This window comes from Catharus ustulatus, chromosome 20, assembly GCF_009819885.2.
Source record: "Catharus ustulatus isolate bCatUst1 chromosome 20, bCatUst1.pri.v2, whole genome shotgun sequence".
NCBI classification, from domain to species: Eukaryota; Metazoa; Chordata; class Aves; order Passeriformes; family Turdidae; genus Catharus; species Catharus ustulatus.
In genome coordinates, this window is record NC_046240.1 from 5007060 (window position 1) to 5029725 (window position 22666).

At 56.4% G+C, this 22666-nt stretch overlaps 2 protein-coding genes across 5 annotated transcripts; both read left to right on the forward strand.

The window, feature by feature from the left end:
- The first annotated feature begins 705 nt into the window (after positions 1–705).
- Positions 706–5785, forward strand: MRPL38 (mitochondrial ribosomal protein L38). 4 transcript variants are annotated; one of them, XM_033077087.1, is made up of 9 exons: positions 706–795; positions 1871–2074; positions 2454–2582; positions 2664–2872; positions 3203–3275; positions 3947–3992; positions 4315–4473; positions 4805–4941; positions 5204–5785. In XM_033077087.1, the coding sequence occupies exons 1-9, from the start codon at positions 729–731 to the stop codon at positions 5338–5340; spliced, it is 1161 nt and encodes a 386-aa protein (XP_032932978.1). In that variant the 5' UTR covers positions 706–728; the 3' UTR covers positions 5341–5785. The 4 variants fall into 4 exon arrangements, with proteins under 4 accessions (XP_032932978.1, XP_032932979.1, XP_032932975.1 ...); XM_033077088.1 differs by having other exon boundaries at positions 1871–2050; XM_033077084.1 differs by lacking the exon at positions 706–795 and adding an exon at positions 1747–1780.
- Positions 5786–7105: 1320 nt separating this feature from the next.
- Positions 7106–22244, forward strand: TRIM47 (tripartite motif containing 47). Its single transcript, XM_033076995.2, has 12 exons — positions 7106–7963; positions 8537–8632; positions 8704–8934; positions 9177–9348; positions 9587–9667; positions 10554–11066; positions 12701–13635; positions 15275–15370; positions 15870–16100; positions 16661–16856; positions 17513–17587; positions 18620–22244. The coding sequence occupies exons 1-12, from the start codon at positions 7517–7519 to the stop codon at positions 19243–19245; spliced, it is 3699 nt and encodes a 1232-aa protein (XP_032932886.2). The 5' UTR covers positions 7106–7516; the 3' UTR covers positions 19246–22244.
- The last annotated feature ends 422 nt before the right edge of the window (positions 22245–22666 follow it).

Genomic DNA, 22666 nt, shown 5'->3' on the forward strand with positions numbered 1-22666 from the left:
TGTTTTCCATTCCTTTTTGGAGTTGATGTATTGGAAAACATTTTCCTTCCTTGCTGCTGGTGAGGATATTGTGCAGTTCATGATTTGCTGTGCCTCAATGTCAGCAAACAGTGTTTAAACTCTGCCTGACAGCCCTGCAGCCTCCTCCATCTCTGGGCAACACTATGGTGCTATTTCCAAAAGTGCTGAGCCTCTTGGTGTAGGAGTAATTTCAGTGTCAAGCAGTGACACCTGTAAGTGACTGTTCCTGCACAGTCCTGACACGAGGCGTCCATTGCTGGGGGTTCACCTGACGGGAGCGATGGACTCTTCAAAATGCCACCGTCTGGGGACGGCCTCACAAGGAGCCCGTGTTCCCAGAGGGGCTGGCAGCCCCTGCAGGGTGGCTCTGTGGGTTAAAACACCAGAGGGAGATATTGCCAGGGATCTGCGGGAAGCAGGAGCTCGAGTACAAACAAGGCAGGAGCAAGGCTGGCTTTGTCCTCTACTCAGCCTTGGTGTGAACTGCCCACGGCATGCAGGATATTTGGGACACTTCCCTCAGTGGGAGCCCGGGGCGCAGGGACGTTTCTAATCAGGCTCTAGCGGGGGCAGCCCTGCCGCGGGGACCGCCCGAGTCAGGCGGAGCGCGGGCAGCCACGTGGCGGGCGGGCCTTCCAAGCCAGGCGTGCGCGGCGCGGCGCCCGTCACGATGGTAACGGGGTCCTTCCCTGAGCGCGGCGCACAACATGGCGGCGCCCTTGCTGAGCGCGGCGCTTCGCGGGGCCCGTGGCGGGCGGAGCTTCGGCACGGCCGGTGAGAGACGGGAGAACCAGGGGAGACCCGAAGCCCGCCAGGGAAGGGGGAAGGAAGGGGAAGGTGCTCTCGGACGGCTGTGTCCCGAACGCCAGGCTCTATCACTAATGGTGTCCCCCCAGGGTTCAGTACTGGGCCCAGTCTTGTTTAATTTGTTCCCTAGTGATTTGGATGAGGGGTCGGTGCCTCCTCAGCAAGTTCACTGATGGCACAAGGCTGGGAGGGGTGGCCGATAGCCCAGAGTGCTGTGAGCCCTTCAGAGGGACCTGGACAGGCTGGGGAGACGGGCAGAGAGGAATTGTCCGAAATTCAACAAAGGCAAGTGCGGGGTCCTTCACCTGCGGGGGAACAGCACCAGCACAGGCCGGGACTGACTGGCTGGAAAAGCAGCTCTGTGGGGAAGGAGCTGGGAGTTCTGGTGGACAATGGGCTGTCCATGACCAGCGCTGTGCCCGAGGGGACAGAAGGGCTCTGGTGTCCCAGGAGCGTTAGGAAGAGCATTTCCAGCAGGTCAAGGAGTGATGCTGCCCCTCTGCTCAGCCCTGGCGAGGCCTCCCCTGGAGCAGTGTCCAGCTCTGGGCTGCTCGGGATGAGAGAGACACGGAGCTCCTGGAGGGTCCTGTGGAGGGCCACAGAGATGATCTGGGGACTGCAGCATCTCTGTCCTGGAGAAGGCTGAGGGTGCTGGGGCTGAGAGGGGCCCTCAGCCCTGTCTGTCCCTGTCTGCAGGGAGGGCAGAGCAGGCCCAGCCTCTGCTCCAGGGGGCCCAGCAATGGCACCACAGGCCAGGGACACAAAGTGACGCCCAGGAAATTCCACCTGAACAGATTGTCCAGAGAGGGCATGGAGTCTCCCTCACTGAGATATTCCAGAGCCATCTGGACACAATCCTGTGCCCTGTGTTGGAGCAGGGAGATGGGATCAGATGGTTCTGGTCCCTCCCAGCCTCACCCATCCTGTGACTCCATGAACGTAGCTGTGGGAGGTGGGGATGGCTCTGGCCCTGTCCATGCTCTGCCCACCTCAGGCTGCTTTCTCTCCCTCTGAACCCCCTGGGATCTGTGTTCCCCTCCAGCTGTGCTCTGGAAGAGGGCAGCCCCGCTGGGGCCGATGCCCAACGAGGACTTGGACGTCGGGAACCTGGAGGCGCTGGAGAAGTACCGGAGCTTCACGCGCTACTTCCGGCAGGCGGAGCGGGAGAGCCGGAAACCGCACTGGTGGAACACCTACCACAAACACACCAACCCCCCTGCAGGTACCCCTGTGGGCAGCAGCACGGGTTTGTCCCCACACCAACCCCGTGAGGTGCTCTGGCACAGGCTCAGACCTTTCCCATGTACAAGTCTGCAGGGTGCAAATGTCTCCAGGGAAAAGGGGTGGCAGTTTTCCAGAGGGAGGGAGGCAGGACCTGCCAAAAGATACAGAGCAAAGAAGGGATTTCTTGGAGCCTCAGTGGTGACAGAGAGCAGACAAGGTGTCCTTGTCCATTGCAGGGGTTGGAAGTGGATGGTCTTCAATGCCCCTCCCAACCCAAACCCTTCTGTGATCCTGATCTCTGGAAGTCTCTGTCTCACACTCTCAGATGTTTCACAGGGGTTTGTGTTTAGGTGGTTTGGGTACTCACATTTCACTTCCTCTGTTTTCACCCCTCCCTGAAGAGCCCCAGACAGACATTGGCCTGCCACGTGAGAGGCTGTCACGAGCAAAGGAGATCAAGGAAAGAAAGAAGATCCTGAGGGAGAACCGCCAGAATGCTGAGATGGAACGAGCGGCGCGGCTCCGGACTGGTCAGTGCCAGCACCTCCCTTCCTGCTCCAGCTGCTCTGGGTGTCCAGTGCTGCCTCTGCATCCTCCCTCTCTCTTTACAGTGCTCATTCCCCTCGAGGATGTCAGAGCTGAGTGGGAGAGGACCAGTGGCCCGTTCCACAAGCAGCGCGTGGCCGAGCACTGCGGGGTGTTCCGGGACCTGTTCAAGGGGGCCACCTTCACCCCCTGGGTTGCCCTGAGGGTGCAGTACAGCCAGGAGGACGAGTACCTCGTGCCAGTCTACTATGGGAACATGGTGACTCCATCAGAGGTGTGTGAGGGGGGCTGGGAACAGCCTGGAGCCTCTGGGAAGCCTCTTTCTACCAGGTGCTTCCAACCAGCAGGGTTCATTTCGGGGATGCTTTTCACAAGGGTGTTTCCTCTGTGCTGAAGGAAACATTTTGTGGATGTGATAGGGACAGAGACTGTCCCTATTTTGTCTGTCAGAAAGCTGATGGTTATTTATGCCCTGGGGCTCTCCAGGTGGATTCCTCAGTAACCTGGCAGTGCCCAGTCTGTGTTGTGTCCAAGCCTTGCCCAAACACAGTTCATGGAAGCTGTTGTGTGAGTGATTTACATTCTCTTTATGTTGCTCTTTTAGGCTTCCAGTCCCCCTGCAGTATCATATGAGGCAGACAAAGGTTCCCTCTGGACTTTGTTACTCACAAATCCAGGTGAGCAGTGACTTCTTTAAAGGAACGTGTTTAAACTGGGTTGTTTCACTCAGCTTTAAGTTAACTCCTGATTCTTTTGGCTGCACAGAGATGATAAATACTGGAAGGGTTCAAGGCTAGGTTGGAGCAACCTGGTCTAGTGGAAGGTGTCCCTGCCTATGGCAGGGGGTGAGATGAGATGAGATGGGTTTAAGGTCCCTTCCAGCCCAAGCTGTTCTGTGAGTGTGATATTGGATCTGTTAGATTGGGACATATTACTATGGAGGAAAGACTGTAGCTTCCCCAAATCTGTGGCAGCTGAGAGAAGGGACAGTGACCTGTGCCACACTATAGAAGAAACAATTTCCTGACTCCCTCTTTGTTTACCTCCAAACTCCTTTCCCTTGGCAGTCTGCCTGGAAGGCAGCTTTGCTGACACTGTTCACCCTAGAGACCAAGGCACAGTGAAGGGATGCAGCTGCCCAGGATTTCAAGAATCTTGGAATTAGATCTGCAGAGTTCTTTGCTCCTCATTTTAAACTCAGTCCTATAGGAATGAGTTCCTTTTCTGCTAGGAAGGAATGCTGGGAGGCCTTGAGCTGCTCCCTCAGCAGGTCTGGGCATTCTCACTTTGGGGATGATGTTGACACCAGGGTGTCCCTAAGTCACTTTTGTCTGTTGTGTGTTGGCAGATGGACATTTGAGGGATGCAGACTCGGAGTACCTCCACTGGCTGATGTGAGTACATCAGAGCCATGTGCTCTGTGCTTGTGCACTGGGCAGAAACTCCTCCAACAGCTGAGAATCCATGGCCTTTTCTGAGCTCCTGCCATTAGCTCCTTTAGCCCTGTGTTCTGTTCTCCTGCTAAGGATGCAGGAGTTCCAGACATTGCTGCTGTTCAGTGCTCCAATCACTGGGTGGGATTTTTCCTGTGCAAAAGCAATCTCTACCTGTTCCCTTATCAAATGGGGCAGAAATCCCATCACAGCATGGCAGAGTGATTTGCAGTCCTGGATGAATCTGCTGGAGGGAAATGAGTGTAAATGTGTTTGTGTTCAGGACCAACATCCCAGGCAGTGACATCAAGGCTGGCAAGGAGATGTGCCATTACCTGCCCCCCTTCCCTGCCATGGGGACAGGCTACCACCGCTTCATCTTCCTGCTCTTCAAGCAACACGGCCCCATCGACTTCAGCCAGGATGCTCGGCCAACACCGTGGTAATTCCTCTGCTCACGTGCTGGGCTTGGCTGCTGCTGCTTGTGGGCTTCATGTACCTGTCACTGCAGTAGAGGAGCAGCTCCTGTCACTCTGCAGAACTCTCCAGGGCTGCTTTGGGTTTGTGTGTCCTCTGCAGTCACAATCCCAGCACTGCAGAACAGGCTGTTAGAGAGTGGTTTGTCCTGCCCAGAAATGTGCTCAGAGCTGGAGACACTGGGAGATTTCCTTTTAGTGGCTTCTTTTTCCACCTCTTGCATATGCTCTGGGGTGATGTGGAGCAGGGTTCTGCTGCAAGAAAAGGTTCACCTGGTGCTTGTCTCTTGTTTCCAGCTACAGCCTGAAGATGAGAACCTTTAGCACATTTGACTTCTACAAAAAGCATAAGGATGCCTTGACCCCAGCAGGGCTGGCATTTTTCCAGTGTCAGTGGGACAGCTCTGTCACTTCCACCTTCCATCAGCTGCTCAGTAAGGAATGGGGATGTTGGAGGGGGTCTGTGGGTGGGACATGGCCCTGTGGCTGCAGGCTCTGACTTGGTCTTGGCACTTGTCCAGGATCAGACTAAGCCCTCCCAAACTAACAGCACCCTGAAGGAACGACCCCTAATCCTTGGATGAGGATTTTAAAATAACTCCATGGGTGTGTTTGAGCAGCCCTGGTTGTGTGTGGGTGAAGGGGGGGGTGGGGTTCAGATGTGAGCCCTGCTGCTGACCTGTCACTCCTTTGCAGACATGAGGGAGCCCGTGTTCGAGTTCGTGCGGCCGCCCACCTACCACCCCCCCCAGGTGAAGTTCCCTCGCCACCAGCCCCTGAGGTACCTGGACAGGTACCGGGACACAGAGGAGCCCACCTATGGCATTTACTAGGAGCTGTTCCCCTCTTTGTCCGTGGGATGCTGGCTCCTGGATTTGCTGTGCTCCCCTCAGTTCCTCAGGAGGGAAATGATGAAGTCTCAGCCCCTCAGCTCCCTTGTGCTGGGAGCTGGCATTGGGTGCTCACAGGGCTGGCAGCTACCTGGTCAAAAAGCTGCTTAACAAGAACATTCAAAGTGAATCCATGGCCAGGCTGAAACCTTGCTCCTGATTCTGCAGCAGAGCTGAGCAGGGGCTGGCAGGTTGCATCTCCCCAGAGATGCTCTGCTTTGCTTCCCTGCAAGGATCACACTTCTCCTTTTGCCTGTTTATGGAACAAACAGAGCCAGGCCAGCCTGGATTTTCTCCTCTTACAGTGCTGTGGTTCAGGACTGTGACAGATTTTATTTGTGCCATCCTCCTGGAGAGATGAGTCTGATTAAACACTCTCTGAGCAGTGCTGGCAGAGCTGTCTTTATTGGAAGGGCCTGTTACCCTGGCCAGTTGGCACAGAGCTGGGGAGCTCAGCAGGGTGCAGGGGAGATGGGCAGCCCTTCCACTGGCCAGAGCCGCTTCCCTTCTTGGATGTTGTAGTTTGGGAAGAGTGTGGCTACAAGGTGGTAAAACCTGCATGAGGTTGGTGTTTGTGGAGGTGGCTTCAGCTACCCAAGCACATGGACCTCAGTCTCCTTCCCCACTCCCTGGGCAGGATGTACCTGGCATGGGCAGGTGGAGCAGAAGCAGAGCTGCTGCTGCTGGTCCTGTTCCCAAAGCTTGGAGAGCCTCTGCTTTCTGCTGTGCTCCACTGTGCAGCTCCTGTTCACATATACCCCAAATACCAACATGTTCTTGCTGGCACAGCTGCCTCTTCCCAGCTCTGGTTCCCAGTGACTTTTTCTGAGGCTCCTACCAGGAAATTGGAGCCTTCAGCAAACAGCTGAGATTGGGCTGAAGTGCCCCCCTGCTGCCTGTGCTCAGGGCACAGTTACCAGTTATTCCAGAGCTTCCTGAATTCACCTCCCACCCTGAAGAGTTCTGGGGTCTGGTTTAAGCTGGGGTGAGTGCACTGGGGAGGTGCCCATGGTGGGAACACAGGTTCCAGGCAGACACACAGCTCATGCTATGCCTTTAAATATTTGGTCAGAATTGATAGATGCAACCCAAAGGAATGTTTTGGAGCTGAAGCTTGCTGGGACATGCAGAGAGTTGTGACATATCCCAAGTCCTCTCCTGTGGTCAGGGGGCTGCCTGCCTGTGGTGTGGAAGCTGGTGTGGATAATCCACCAGAGACCTCCCTGCTTGCCCTCACCTGTGCAGGTGAAAGGGAAGCTGCTCATGGGGGGAAGCTGCAGAGCTGCTGAAAAACAAGGCTGTCCCAGCAGCCTGGGAACGTGTTCGAGATAGCACGTGGGCCTGGTAGAGATAAGGCTTGGGCTGGGAAAACTGAACTATGTGACAATGAGGTGAGAGTTTGCAGTGCACAGGTCTCCGGGCAGGAGGCTCCACCTGCCACCTGAGCGGGGACAGGTGGCCCAGGTGCCATCTTTATTGTGTTTCAGGGTGCTGCTGTGCGCAGGTGTTGCAAGGAAGTTCGTAGGAAAAGGTGTGGTGGGTGGGAACGTGGCAAACAGCAGGAGCTGTGGTTTAGAAGATGCAAGGGCAGAACATGGTGCTGGTGTGTCACAGCCTTGCCCCTGCACAGGGAGGTGACATGGCTGCAGCAGCAGCGGGTGCCCCTCTCTGCTGGTTCCCAGGCAGGAGCTCTGTACAGAGGTCTCTGTGCCATGCTCAGCTCAGGGATCCAGCCCTGACAGAGCTGAGGATGCCTGGAAGTTCCTTCAAAAGGCAATAGAGGAGTGAAAGTTCAATTGTTCGTGGAAACATGTTCATGGAAATACACATTGCTCTGATCCCTGTCCGGCTCCTGCGTGTCTCCGTGTGCTGTCACTGCAGCGTTCCATCCGCTCCGGAGTGTCCCACTGAGCTTCACAGCCCTCCTTCTCCGCGGGGGAACAGCTCCAGCCCTCGGGCACAGCGGGTGTGACGAGGGGACAGCCACCGGGTGTCACTTCAGGAGCGCTCTGGCCGGGAGCCCTGCCCCGCCTCTGGGCACGGCGTCACCCCTCTTCTTCCTCTGCGCTCCTCAGTTTCTATTTCCCGGCTTCTCGCGCCGATCTGCGGCACGGGCAGCATGGCATCACCCATCTCGCAGAAGCTGGAGGAGAAGCTGGTGTGCTGCATCTGCCTGGAGCTGTTCCGAGTGCCCGTGACTTTGCCGTGCGGCCACAACTTCTGCAAGCGCTGCATCAGCGACCACTGGCACAAGCAAAAGCAGGAGCCCTCCGGGACCGCCGCCACCTACACCTGCCCCGAGTGCCGCAGGGGCTTCGAGCGGTGCCCGGAGCTGGAGAAGAATGTCATCCTGGACAGCGTGGTGGAGCTGGCACGGGACAGCGAGGCGCGGGGCTCGGGCACGGGCCGGTGCGCGGTGGCCCCGGGTGAGCTGTGCCGGCAGCACGGGCGCCCGCTGGAGCTGTACTGCGAGGACGAGCGGCGCTGCATCTGCTGCATCTGCACCGTGCGGGACTGCCAGCGCCACCGGCGGGTGCTCTTCGAGGAAGAGCGAGCCAAAAAGCAGGTGGGTGACAGGGCTGGGGCGATAGGGGTGTTGTGATAGCGCAGCATCCACCTCCTCTGTCCCGTGTCCTGCTGCAGGGATGTGATGTCCCTCTGTGTGCCAGACTGCCCAGCCTCAGCTGGACGTGGGGCTGTCCTAGGAGATGTCAGCAGTGCCCAGCTGCTCCCTGAGAAACCAGGTGTTGTCAGGAGCAGCAGGAAGCTGGGGAAATCCAGCAGCACGAGATGAACAGCGCCATATGTGTTTGTTATCCTCTGATCTAGAGGAAACAGCTAAAAAAGGGTGAAAGGCAGCACACAAAAATCACTTTTTTTATCCTGACACGGAGTACCCTTCCCAAGCTGCCTCCTTCCCTGCTAGTCTTGTCCTGCAGCACTGACAGGGTCCTGGGGGCTGGGTGGGCAGCACTGGGCTGTTCCACAGGATGAGCAACGGGACACAACTGGGAGAAATGACTGGATATGAAACTCAGTGCTCTGGGCTAGCTGGGGGGGTTCAGTCACAGGTTGAACTCGATGATTTTGGAGGTCGTTTCCAACTATAATGATTCTATGTTGGTGCCTCTCTTCACAGACCATTTTGAAAGAATCCCTGGAAAAAGCCCAGGAGGAATCAGAGAGGATTGAGCTGGCAATGAAGGAGCTGGAGTTGCAAACATCGAGCATCAAGGTAACGCTGCAGCCTCCCTGTGCTGGCCTGTGGGTGGGAGCACACTGGTTCTCATGGCTCTTCCTGCCCAGGACTGCTCTGAGCTCGAAGCTGGGATTCAGAGCAAATTCACCCACCTGAGGACAGCTCTGGAGGATCTCCAGCGTCAGACAATGGCCAGGATTGAGCAAGAGAAGGTGGCAGCACTGGAGCGTGTGGACAAGAACTGGAACCTGTGTAAGGACCGCCTGGATGTCCTTAGCCAGCACAGGGAGAGGGCTCAGAGCCTGCTGGCCTGCTCTGACCACAGGACCTTCCTCCAGGTACCTTGCACCCTTTTGATGGCAGCAGAGTCATGTTCAACCCATTCCCACTGGGAATGCATCCTCACTTTGGCTCAGGGATGTGATGGGGCTATGGGGAAGACCTGGTTTTGGGGGTCCCTGTAAATTGTGTGGGCAGTGCTGGGATGCCCCTGTTGCCCACTGAGGAGACACGGTGAGTGCAAACAGGTTTGCACAGTCCTCCCCAGACTGATGCATGGTGTCTGTGTGTCTGTCTGCAGGAGTTCCCCCTGCTCCCACCTCTGGAGAGCCCAGAGGCGCCGGTGCCCGTGGAGTTTGATGTGGCTGCTGTGATCAAGCCCATCTCTGAGATCCTCACCAGCATCTCCAGGCTGCTGCTGGAGGACCCCGCTGTCTCCGTGGCCCCCAAAGCCCCAGACCTTGCTGGCCAAGGTAGCCCTCCTGCTCTCAGGGGTACTTTGAAGGACTCTGAGTTATCCTGAAGATGAGCCTGGCCTGTGTCACTGCTGGGGACACAGCTGCTGGGCACAGGGTTTGGGATGGGACACAAATTTGCTGTTCAGCAGATGAAGTGGGATGAGCTGGGTGGCCTCCCTGTGGCCCCTCTTTGCTGGGAATGCTGAACCATTTGGGTGGCATTACTCAAAATGCCTGTTCTCATCCTCCCCAGGCCCAGTGCCTCCCCAGGAGCTGGTGGTGAAGACTGTGACCCCTCTCCACAGGTGCCAACTCCGAGCTGAGCTTCTGAAGGGTAAGGAGCACAGGGGGCCTGGAGGGACAACACCCCACTGAAGAAATGTCACCAAGTCAGGCTCCTTCCCAAGAGGAGGGTGGCTGTGGCTGCAGGGACAGGGACTCCTTCCCTGGTTCTTCCAATGTGTCTCCTTAAATGCACAGAAGGGTGGTGTAGGGACAGGATGGTTGGGCTGGGATAGGAAAGGACTCATTAGGGGGCTTAGCAGCAGCAGGAATTGCTTTCCCTGTTGGGAAGAGGGTTGGGTGATGTTCAGGCAATGTTGGTCATGTCACTCTTGCCAAGGAGGCAACCACTGCCTATGGGACCTGTAGGAATTCCCTCCATCAGACCCAACAGAACTTTCTTAGGGTTATTAATAGGAACCCCCTGTTATTTATGGGCAGCAAGCAGGAGCCCAGCCAGCTGCCAGGCCCAGGTATTGGGGGAAGAAGGTGGGGAGCTGGTGGTCAGTGAATGCCTGTGGCAGGAGCTAGCACAGCCTGTGCAGGGGAGAATAACTCCCTGCAATACTGCATTTGCTCACTTAAAACCTTGGGGCTTTCCCCCACTCTCCCAACCCACTCTGGTACTGTTTTGCTCTTAAAACAAAGCACATCCCTGCCAAAATGGCCACAGAACCACTGTAGTCACAATGGCCATTTGTTGGTTGTGAGCTGGGTTGTGCAAAGCATCATGTCTCGGTGCCTCAGCAGCTATTTCTGGGCTTTTCCATTCCCTCTAGGGCAGGTATTGCATCCTCCCCTCTCCCCTTCCCCTCCAAACAACTTGTTCTCTTTCATTTCGAGATCCAACCCTGCAGAATTCAAACCCCATCACTGCTGGGAGGGCACAAAGGTCAGATGAAGCATTTCAGCCCCATCCATGCCCTTGCTCTCCCCAGACCACCGCAACCTGACCTTCGATCCCGACACAGCCAACAAGTACCTGGAGCTGTCCAAAGGTGCCCGGAAAGCCAAGCACGGTGCCAGTGCTGTCCCTGGGCAGGAGCAGGGCCCTCGTTTCCAGCCCTGGCAGGTGCTGTGCACGCAGAGCTTCGGCCCTGGGCGCCACTACTGGGAGGTGAAGATCTCCAGCCACTCTGTCATCCTGGGGGTCACCTACCGGGGGCTCCCCCGGGAGCAGCAGCGCCACAGGTTCAACATCGGGCTGGATGGGGGCTCGTGGGGGCTGCAGGTGCTGGAGGATTGTTACCTGGCCTGGCATAAGGGCCAGGCTGAGAAAATCCAGGAGCAGCTCTACAAGAACTTGGGGGTCAGTCTGGATTATGGCAAGGGACTCCTCTCCTTCTATGGCCTGGGGGAGAGGACAAAGCTCATCCACTCCTTCCACAGTGTCTTTACTGAGCCCCTGTACCCTGTGTTTTGGCTGTGTGAGGGGAGAGTGGTGACACTGTGCCAGAGGGACTGAGAGAGTCACAGAGCCATAGCCAGGCTGGTGCCATAGTGCATCTGCAGCTGAGGCTCTCATGGTACAGTGGGAGCTCAGTGCTGAGGCAGGTGTGGAGTGCAGTGTTTTAACAAGAGCTGATGGGGACAGAGTTGTAAATTAACCTGTTTGGTTTACATATGCAAATATCACTAGTGACACATGGCAGAGCTGGAGCTCACCATGGCTGCCCCTGTCCCTGCAGACAGAGCAAGGGAATGGGGAATAAGGAGGGTGGAAAAATTATATTTTCCTCTTTCTTCTATCCCTGTCAAACTTCCCAAACTTGGGGAAGGTTTGGGATGAGGGGGACCACAGAGGAAGGTGCTGCTGCCACAGGGTGCTCTGAAACAATTTGGAGAGACCTCTGTGCTCACACAAGTCTCACATGCAGGCAGGTCCTGCTCCCCCCAGCCCTTTCTTGGTCTCCTCTTGCCATTCTCAAGGCCTGGCAGGGCAACTTCTCAGGGTTCTACACTGTAGTTCTTTGTACAGTGCTGCTTTTCCCAATAAAGCTCTGTTTTCTTGCTGGTTTGACCTTGCTGCTGTTGGGAGACGTGAGACCCAGCAGCACTGGGAGTGGGGGGAGTTGTACACCCCTGCTCTCACAACCATCCCTGCAGGGCCCCATCCTGTCCCTCTGTGTCCCCATGACCAACCCTTGGAGTGACAGCTGGCAGCAGGACCAGAAGGTGCTTTATTTACTGTAGCACTGATAAGGAAACCTGGTTTCCTGCTGCTCTGCTCCAAGGTTGATTTGTCACAGGAGAAAATCTGAAGTTTTCATTGATGTTATTCCAAGAGTGAGACCACAAATCCGACGTCTCCTCTGGCTCCTGTGGGAGTGCTGGTGAGGATTAACGGGGTGAAACTGGGCACTGGGTTCAAAGGTGCTGGGGATGTGAATGCCTGGGGAATGAATCACATCATTTTTTCCTTTGGGGACAAAAAGCTTAAAAAGGATCAATCTCCTTCTTCAAGAACAGATGTTATTTTTCTTGTGCTTCCTGCTTCCCTCGACATCTCCCTGGTCCTCCCAGCCCTGTCCTTGGGTGAGGCCTTGGGCCAGCATGCACCTGGGAACTTATCCAAGTCAAAAAATTGTGTATCCTGCACAGAAGGGGGGCAGAGATCTCATGGGGCAGATCTTCACTCTAAAAGCATGTCAGGGTCTCCCATTCCTCTCTGGTGCCTGCCAGCTCCTGCCAGACCCCAGAGGAAAAGGGGACAGTGGCTGAGCAGGACCTGGGCACTGCAGCCCTTTCTGGCCATGGGGAGGGCTGATGTAGGTCCATGGACATGAGGGCTGGCAGGAAAGCACCTGTGCACTGCGGGGGCTCAGGATCTTCCATGCGGCCCCAGGGCGGGAGCAGAGGACTCCTAAAGGCAGAAGGAATGCTCACCGAGGGCAGCAGATCCTTGGGAGGGCAACAGCTTCCCCAAATGGGAGATCTGGGGAAGGTCAGCAGCCTTCCTTAGGAGCAGTGGAACACTGGGGAGAGTCCAGATCCCAGTGGGGCAGATCCTTTAAGAGACAGCAGCCCCTGGGTGGGAGGCAGCACATCCTCAGCAGGGTAACCTCCCCTCGGGGCTGATCTTCAGGCAGCAGAGAGAGGAGAGGAACCAGATGGGAGCAGATCCCATTTGGGGCGAGACCCTTCCCAGGAGGGCGGGTGCCGGGGTCGAGGCTGTGGATCAGTGCCCCCAGGACGGGGGAGAGCGCAGTCCCGGCTGCGGTTCGGGGAGGCGGAGCGGGCGGGCGGGGCGCGGCTGCCGCCCGCCTCCGTCGGGGCTGGGAGCGGGGCCGGGGCGGCTCGGGGCGTTCAGGGATGGATGCTGCGCCCGGGAGCGCCCCGCCGTCCTCCGGCGCGGCGTTGCGGCTGGCGCTGGCGGCTCCGGGGCTGCCCGAGGGTCCGCTGGGCTGCCCCATCTGCCTGGACGTGCTGCGGGACCCGGTGACGGTGCCGTGCGGACACAACTTCTGCCAGGGCTGCTTGCAGGCGCTCCGCCAGCGGCCAGGCCCCCCCGACGGCGGCGGGACGGGCGGGGCCGCCCGCTGCCCGCTGTGCCAGGAGCCCGTCCCCGCGGGCCTGCGGCTCTGCAAGAACCGCGCCCTGTGCGAGCTCCTGCCGCTGCTGGCGGCCGCCACCGGCGGCTCGTCCCCATCGTCCCCGGCCGCCGCGTCCCCGATGGCCCCGGGAGCCGAGGAGGAGGATGCAGCGGGGGAGGAAGGAGCGGTGGTGCTGTGCGATGTGTGCCCGCCCGGGTCCCGCGTGGCGGCGGAGCGGTCGTGCCTGGTGTGCCTGGCGTCCTTCTGCGGGGCGCACCTGGAGCCGCACCGGCGCGCCCCGGCTTTCCGCGCACACCGCCTGGTGGCCCCGCTGCGCCGGCTGGAGGAGGGGCTGTGCCCCCGCCACCTGCAGCCCCTCGACGGCTTCTGCCGCACGGAGCAGAGCTGTGTCTGCTCCCGCTGCCGCGCCCACGAGCATCGCGCCCACGACGTGGTGCCCCTGGAGCAGGAGCGAGAGCACAAGCAGGTGTGTGGGTGGGGGGGGCGCGGGTGGGATGAGGTGTGGGGGTGTCGTGGGTGGGACGAGGTGCGCATCCCTCGGAGGGTTCATCCTGCACCCACGTCCCCACGGGGAGCCCGATCCTCGGGTGGGGTATGTGCAGGTGCAGCACATGGTGGGATGCCATGGAGGGTTGCGCTGTATTCTCATCCCTTCGGGGGATTCCACCCCAGCATATGGACAGGGTGCTGCGCCATCGGGAACCCCTGGGACTGGGACAGGATGGGTAGGTGGGGACGGGTATCGGGGCAGAGCCGCTGCCAAGGCATCATCCCGTGGGGAATCTTCCCGCTGCGGAGCCAAACTCGCAATGCCGTGGGTGTAGGGCTGAGGCGAGGCTGCCCGGGACACCCCACAGCGGCCACCCCCGCGGTCCTGGGGCACCCGGCGGCTCCGTGCCGTTCCCACAGCTCCGTCAGAGCGGTTGTTCTGGCCGCGCTGGCAGCCGGCCCGGCCGCCGCTCCCGCTCCCCCAGTCCTTTGTATCCTGCCGTTTTGGCAGCGGGGGTTTTTCCATCACTCCCATTCCCAGATGTGACTGAGTCACCTCCTAAACTCACACCCTCCAGCCTTCCCAGGAGCCGGGGCTCCAGTCCCAACGTGGTGCTGCCTCCCTGGGCACTGCTGCCTTGAAAGTGTGGGGCTGCAGGCAGAGGGGAACCTGTGAGACTCTCGGTGTGGTGGCATCTCACATGGCCATGAGGCATTTGGAGACCTGGGGAAAGTTTGCCTTTTCTAAGGAGGAGCCCAGCCTCAAGCCAGCTCCCAGTCCTGATGGGCTGCTAGGATTGCAGGAAAACCCTTTTATCGGCAATATTAGTCATGGGGTGCCTTAAAATAGAAAGTGTGTGTAATCCCAGCCCCGAGGAGCTGTCAGACCTCGGGCGCTGCTTAATGTCGCCTGCACGGCCTCTGTGACTGCCCTGGGCCACCGCCCTCACTCCGCAGGCTGGGATGGATGCACGGGGAAAGCAGCTGTACCTGCTCCCGGGCACAGGGAACAGGGCCACGGGGCTGCTGTGGCTGGGGAGTGCCCTCCTGGCTCCCCAGGGACCTGTCCTCGTGATGGGCAATGGCTGAGCCAACAATAGCGTCTCAGGAAACGCCGTGTTCGGAAGGTGCTTCCTTTGCAGCCCGTGCTCCGGAGCTGGTTTGCTCTGCTCCTAAACAGAAACCTCCAGGGGAATCTCTGCTGAGTTTCTGAGTGCTCCAGGCTGGACTTTTAGCTTCTGCACCAAACCCAGGTGGATTTTTCCCAGCCCTGGGTACTTGCTAAGAGCACTCCCTTAGCTGCAATCACTGCCTCATGAGTTTGCTTTCAAATTCCTCTTTTGCTTGGTTTCCGCTGGGACCAGGGTGGGGAATGTGGAGCTGGACATGACTCTTTCACTTTCCAGTTGAGTGAGAAGGGAAGTTTGCATGTGGGATGTTGCAGGAAAGGAAAACAGGCAAACAACTCGTGTTTCCCCTTGTACCCTTCACCTGAAGCCTGGTAGGGAGGTCACGGTCACAGAGGGTCTGTGGGTTGAGCTCAGGGAGAGGCTGAATGCCCTATGGCTCCACTGGGACTGGGGGTAAAGCTCAGTGTTTGTCCTTCATGTCTGCAGGCTCAACAAGCCAAATTCCTCAGCGATGTGGAGAATGAGCTGGAGGAGCTGGCAGTCACCATCACCCAGGCCAAGAAGATGGTGGAGCTCATTAAGGTGACTCTGCAGTGGCTTGGCTCTGTCAGTGCAGCTCTGTTGGGCTGGGGGTGGAGGAGAAGGGGCTGTGAGATTTTGAGGTGCATGGGATGTAGAGAGGGTGCTCAAAGGAGCACTATGAAATGATGGTGATCCTGGCAGAGATTCCTGAGGATTCTTTCTCCCCATCTCTGCTGACACTCATGGCATCTCTGGTTGCTTTAGTTTTTAACATGGAAGAAGGAGCAGGGCAAGGACCATGCCAGGGCATCCTCTGGCTCCTGCACCTTCTCTCCCCAGACTCATGGGGGGGTTTGTCCCCTTTGGCCCTGGTGCAAAAACATCACTTTCCTGCTTGGGGACACCAAATGTGGTGCAGTGCCCAGCCAGGTCCCTTGACAGCTGTGCTGTGATCTGAGCTCTTGGGTGCAGGGGGTGATGGAGTGTCAGGGGAATTCCACAGAGCCGAGAAATGGATGCTGGGCTGGGCACGAGGGACTGACCCCTCTCTCCCTGCCAGGGTGCTGCCACAAAGGAGAGGGAAAGGGTCGGGAAGCTCTTTGCAGAGGCCTCTGAGGTGCTGGCGACCTTCCAGAAGGAGGTGATGGGGTTCCTCGAGGACGGGGAGCGCTCCATGCTGGGGGAGGCTGAGGCCGATCTCCGGTGGAAGGAGGAGAGACGAGCCAAGCTGGCACAGTGCAAGCAAAACCTGGAGAACGTCCCCAGCACTGACACCATCTACTTCCTCCAGGTGGGATGGCAAGAAGAAGGTGACAATGTTGTACTTCGGGGATTTGTCCCATTTCCCATGGAGCTGGGGGCCAGGAACCCTGGGATGTGCAGACTGCAGTCTCACTCCTGTTGGCACAGTCCTCTCCCCTCTCCCAGGGGGACCAGGCAGCCAAGATTTTCCCCTCCATCACCCCCACCTCTGTCCTGTGTGTGACTCAGGAGAGGCTGATGTGCTGCCCAGAGTGGGTACCTGGGTGTGGGGGAGAGCGAGAGTTTGGGGTGCCCCACTGCCTCCTCCAGCATCCCCCAATCCCTGTCAGCTCAGCAAGAGGAGACATTTTAGGGAGGAGATGCTGCTCCATGGGAGGTGGGCATGGTCTGAGTCTGGGTTTGAAAGGGAGTGAAGAGAAGGTGCCAGGAACACGTGGCTGGGAAAGCGCTCTCCTCCCTCATGCTGTCCTTGGGCCAAGTCCTGAGACCTGCCAGATCCCAAATCCTCCAGGGCCGGGTGGGGTTGTGGAACAAGAGACAACTTTGGCTTGTTTGAAACCTCCTGAAACTCTGTCCTTTTTGGCTCAGGAATTTCAGGCCTTGAAAGCAGCCATGGAAGAAAACCTCTCTCCACCTCTGAGCTTCCAGAAAGAGCTGAACTTTACCAAGTGCACCCAAGCCGTGGGCACCATGAAGGATGTGCTGTCCACTGCCTGCAAAAACCAGTGGAACCACTTGCAGGGGAAAGGAATTGATGGATTGAATTGCCAGGAGATGGAGGAAGGTTTGTGTTCACCTGCCTGGAAGGTTCCCTGTCCCTTTCCCTCCTCCCTGCCTGGGTGGGAGGTGGCTGCAGGCTCCATGGCCCCTCTGAGCGCTCTCCCCTGTCCTTCCAGCCCTGGAAGCTGCTCAGCACGGGTTCCCTGCACGTTGCACAATCCTTGTCTGGGCTTACGCCTCTTTGAGGTTTTGTGAAATTTTCCACGGAGACTGGAGACTGGAGAGGCAACAAACAGCCTGGGAGTTAGGCAGGGCCCTGTGGGAGTGGGCAGGTGGCCAAAGTGGCCTCCTGTGAAAGGGGACTCTTCTTCCCAGGACAGACAGTCCTCCTCACAGGGCAGGCTGTGGGCTCTCAGACATGCCAGGGTTGGAGAGCTGATGTGGCAGCTCTCTCCCAAGCTGTCTCATTTAACCTGAACTCTCTCCTTTCTCATTTTCTTGGATGCCCATGGGAATTTCTTGCCCTGCTGCCCACCTACCTCCCTGGGGTGACAGAAGTGTCTGTCCTTTCCTGTGTGGGAGCCACTGGGGATGTGTAGGGGGAGTGGGGATGCTGTGACAGCTGGGTGCCATCAGGGACAGGGGACAATGCTCCAGTACCCCCTTGCTGGTGGTTTGGTTCCTTTGCTGATGCAAACCCTTCTGTCCCTGTTTCCACAGCATTGCCTGAATCCCGATTACCAGACAAGTCAAACGATCCTGCCTGCCTGGAGAGCCGTGATTATTTCCTGAAATGTAAGCAGGGGACTTTTGCTGTGGTGGTTGTTGCTAAGGCCCATCTTCCCTTTCCTCCCTCCTTCCCGCTCACCCGGCAGCCCTGACCCAGCAGCTGTGGGAGTGCTGCCACCAGCAGAGGAAATATTGCTTGGCTAACAGGGAAGCCTCCTGGCTTTCCTGACAACAGTCCTAGCCCATTTAGGTGATGTTTTTTTCCCCTTGTCTGTGGTTCTGCTGGCCCAGCTGCCCCAGGGGGGCTGTAGGCGTCCTGTGAAATTCCTGCTGCCTTCCAGCCCTTGGCAAAATGGATCTTTAAATTAGATCAGAGTTTGTGCATCTGCCTTTTTTGCTGAAGGACTCTGGGCTGGTGAGAGTTGTCTGCAGCAGCAGAATGACAGGGATCACACTGTGGTGGAGCAGAGTGAGGCAGGAGGGGCTGATGCTGGAGGGTCCAGGGCTGGGTTGGAGTTCCCACACCCCACCTGTGTCCCCCAGCCTAACAGGGAGTATGGGATCAGGTTGGGACTGCAGACTGTTCAGACTGCAATGCAGTTGGTGGTGATCCAGGGTTGTTCCCTGGAGGAACTCCTTGGACATCCCCTCTGTGTGGGATCCATCAGTGGCTCTCACATGGCCCATGGCCCCACTTGCTGGGGGCTGCATGTTTGTAGCTGTGGCATACCTGGCTGTTCTCTCTTCTTGGGGTCTCTCTCAACTGCATTTATCTGTGATACCTGAAATATGCTTTTATATGAGATTTTCTTACCACCAGTCAGTCAGGTGGATTCTCCAGTGTCTGGTATCACAGTTGAGCTCATCAAGCAGCCCCTCTGCTCTCTCCTCTGCCCAGTTCCCTGTATTCATCCTGCTTATGGGGGTGTCATCTCTTTCAGCCTTTCACCCTCGTTGACTGAAATTTGCCATGGGGTTACAAGCAAGGGGACAGAGTGATGGGAAAGGTCAGACAGGATCATGTTCCTCATCAAAGGCTGGGGCAGGGAGCCTCACATTTCCCTCTGCATGCTCATTTCTCCCTCTTGCCCCACACAGTTGCCTTCATCATCGACCTGGACAGCGACACAGCCGACAAGTTCATCCAGCTGTTCGGCACCAAGGGGGCCAAGCGGGTGCTGTGCCCCATCCCCTACCCGGAGAGCCCCACCCGCTTCATCAACTGCGAGCAGGTGCTGGGTTTGAACCTCATGAACAGGGGCAACTACTACTGGGAGGTGGAGCTGATCGACGGCTGGGTGAGCATCGGGGTCATCGCCGAGGACTTCGACCCGCGCGAGGCGTACAACCACGGCCGGCTGGGCAGGAACGACAGGTCCTGCTGCCTGCAGTGGAACGGCCAGAACTACGTGGCCTGGTTTGGTGGCTTCGAGTGCACCATCCAGCAGCCCTTCTTCCACACCATCGGCGTCTTCCTGGAGTATTCCGAAAAGGCTTTGACCTTCTACGGAGTCAAGGACTCCAAAATGACCTGCCTGCAGCAGCTCAAGGCCACCCCTTCTGTCAAGGGGAAGTTTGGCCCGTTCCAGAACAAGATCAACCGCCAGTTTGCCTCTCTTTTCTCGTGCAGGCTGAAGCCAGCCTTTTTCCTGGAGAGCGTGGACGCCCACCTGCAGATCGGGCCGCTGAAGAAGGATTGTGTGTCGGTGCTGAAGCGCCGGTGACTGCCCGGGGAGAGCGGCACGCACAGACCCACAAAAGCCTCTCCTGGAGATTGCTGCCACCTCTCTTTGGTAGCCCGGTCTGTCTCTGTGGCAGCCCTCCCTCCTCTCTGCACTGTTGGGGACCCAGGGCTGGATGAAGCCTCCTGATGGGCAGGGCGGGGGCCAGGATCCGAGTGCCAGCTCTGCCACTGAGGGAGCTTGGGCGAGTCCCTGTGCTGCTCCCTGCCCCTCAGCTTCCCTTTCTGGACATCAGGGACTGCAACAACCTTTCTTGGTAAAGTGTGCTGCTCAGAAGTGCCACATGGATTTGGAGCTGTGCCTTGGCCACCTGCCCAGTCCCTCTCCTTCACCTCTGCTCGCTGTGCCCCAGCAGCTTGTGCAGATGCTTTGTGCCTTATCTCAGGCTCTGTTGCTGATGCTTTTTTGAGTGCTGCTTCATCAACACCTTCTGCATGCTCCTCACAAATGTGTGGACCTGGTGAACCCCCAGGGCAGACGTGGTCACTTCCCTGGTGCCACATCACCACTGTACCCTGGCATGGAGAGGTGGTGCTGCAGGGAGAGGGATCTGGAGGAACCTGCCTGGGTGCTGGGGTGATGCTGGCTGATGCAGCACCTCTACTGCCCACCCATTAGTGCTGCAAATGTGAAACAAGGATCTCTGCCCAGCTGGGAAAGGGAGAAACCTTCCTGCAGCACCACTGTTCCCAGCTGGAGATGGGGAAGGGAACAGCACAAACCAAGTTTTGAGGACATGCTTTAAGCAAACACATTTTTAGCAAAGCTTTTCAGCCAAATTTCCCCCCATGTTTTTGATGACACTGCTGTTCTGGGGGATTTTAGTACTGTTACACCACCAACTCTTCAAGAACCCTGGGCACACTTGAGCTGAAAATCTGCCCCTTAGCTTAGAGATTTTTAAGTGACAGAGGTGCTGTGAATATGTCCCAGAGATAAATGGTCTGGTTTAGTGTTCTAGGGACAGCTGTGAGTGCCTCGATAAAGCTGCAGCATCAGTCAGCTACTAAACGACCCTTTAGACTCTGGGAATAAGTAACAATTAACAAAAACTACTCTCAAGCCGAGAGGGAACACTGTTCCCTTCAGGAAAGGTGGAAACTCAAGGCTGAGAGACAAAACTGGCAGTTCACATGTCCTAAGGGAGCTTTTTCAGAAGGAAAACACAGAAATAGTGCCTGTGAGGGCAGCACAGAGCAGCCCCTGTCTCAGCACAACGTGCCTTTCCACAAGTTTATTTTTTCTGGGGTTATTTTGCTACCTACCTCCCAAAGCTTGCTTTACAGAGCCGTGGTGCTGTGTAATGTACACCTGGAGAAAAAATACAGAGGGGCATGAGTGAGTCAGGGATGATGCAACAACCATCAGCAGGGATAATAAACAGCCCTTTTAGCTAAATATATGATATATATATTTTTTCTTTTCTCCAAAGGATAAGCTGGAAATCATAGTGCTATATTCAAGCAAAGGGAAAAATGTGAACATGAATAAAAGGCAGGCACAAAGCTGGGAGGTTTGAAGTAAAAGCCACGTTTACATCCTGAGGCTCAAAGAGCTCCTTTACTGTCACTCCTTCACCAGCACTGCCAATTCCTGCTGCTGCAGAAAGAGCTGCCAGTGCCCTGAAAATGAGGATATTTGAGTGGATGAAGGGTCTGAATGCAGCCACCCTTCCCTGGGGCAAGGCTGGTGAGTCAGTTTGGGAAGGGGCTTGCTGGGATCTGTCTGCAAATTCCTTCTCCTCCTCCTCCCCTGCATGAGGTGACTCCTAAACTGCTTCGAGCAGTGGGAAAAGGAACAGTAGGGCTTGCAGAGCGAAATCTTCAGCTGAAATCTTGGCCTTTCCTGGCTGGTGGGAATGCTGCCCAGACTTCAGTCCGGATGGGAATTCATTCCCTGCATCCTGAGCCTCCAACCCCTCTTTGTTTGGCTGGCGCCAGCAGCCCCTGCAGAGCTCGGCCCTTGCACGAGATGTCAGCGGTGACACAGAGCAGGAGTCGCTGCTGCTCTGTGCACAGAGAACAGGAGTGCCAGGAGCTCCTGATGGAATGGGAAAGGTGGAGCTGTGCCACAGCCCGTGCATGGCCACCTCCATGAGGGCGAGGAAGGAAAGGAACCTTCATCTCTGCAGGAAGAGATCTCCGTGTGGGCCCACACTGGCGCCCTAAATCTCATTTATTCAGGATAAGCTCCCACAGTTTGCAGCAAGGAGTTTTGCCAGAGTAAACACAGCAGATCTGGGTCTTTGCCCTGCTTCTTTTCACTGTAGGCGGATTGATTGCTCCAAGGGGAAACCCAGGCTGGAGCCATGCATCCCACCCTTCTCCACTTTCCCAATTCAGACACAAACCTCTGACCTCCTTCAGGGCTTGGGAGGCTCAGAGATTCCTCTCTCTCCACCCTGTCACCACCTGGAGCAGCTCAGGAGGCTGCTGGGGTGTCTGGGCATGGTGTGTGGTTGTGCTGCTGCTTTGGGTGGATTCATGGATGCATCTCCATGGAGGAGATCCCTGTGGATGCCACAGCTGGGAAGTGCTGCCCAGCCCTCTCTTTCCTGCTGCTTGCTTTTCTCCTGTTTGAGAGTGCTAAAATCATCCTGGGTTAGGGATGATTTACAGCAGGAGCAATCCCCTCAGGAGCTGGGCCAGGGTTTGCTCTGTGCTGCCAGTAATTTGGGCTGTAAACTGGAACTGTCATGCAATGTGCACTGTGCCAGCTCTGGATCCCTGATTTTGCTGTAAACAAAGGGTTAATCACAGGGTGAGATGAGTTGAGATGGTTCAATAACACTTGGCAATTTAAACAGCCTTTCCTTGTTCCCTTGGGTTATTCCTGCTGTCACAGAGTGTTCCTCTTTTTAATTAGGATTTTTTAAATACAGTAACTGTAGGGTGTTTTACAGTATGTGAAAAAACTGTAACAGAATAATATAATGGTGTTAGAGACTATGATTTGTCCATTAAATATGATACAGTCATTGCCCTGGGTTGTCTTTCCTTTAAATACCAAACCATTTGAGTTGTCCCATTATCTCATGTTTACTTTTCTGTGTCCTGTACATCTGGCATAAAATAACACAGATTTTGTTTTCCAAGTGTGTCCAAGGGAATTCTGCCACAGACACATTTTTATTGCAAAATGAGCGGAAGAACCTTAAAATCCAATAATAATTGTCAACCCTGGGCAATTCAAAACAATGAATTGTCTCGGTTCTCTCTTCTATGTTTGTCCTCATCCTACAAATAAAAAAGATTATCAGATTAGGTATTTTTTCCTTAGCGTTTTCAAGTTTTAGAGTATAAATTTCCAAGGTTTTCTGTGTGATGAAGAGGTCTAGAGCTTCATACACATACACTTGCAGTTACAGCAGCATCTTTTTAAAGTGAAGGCTGCTTTTCTTAAT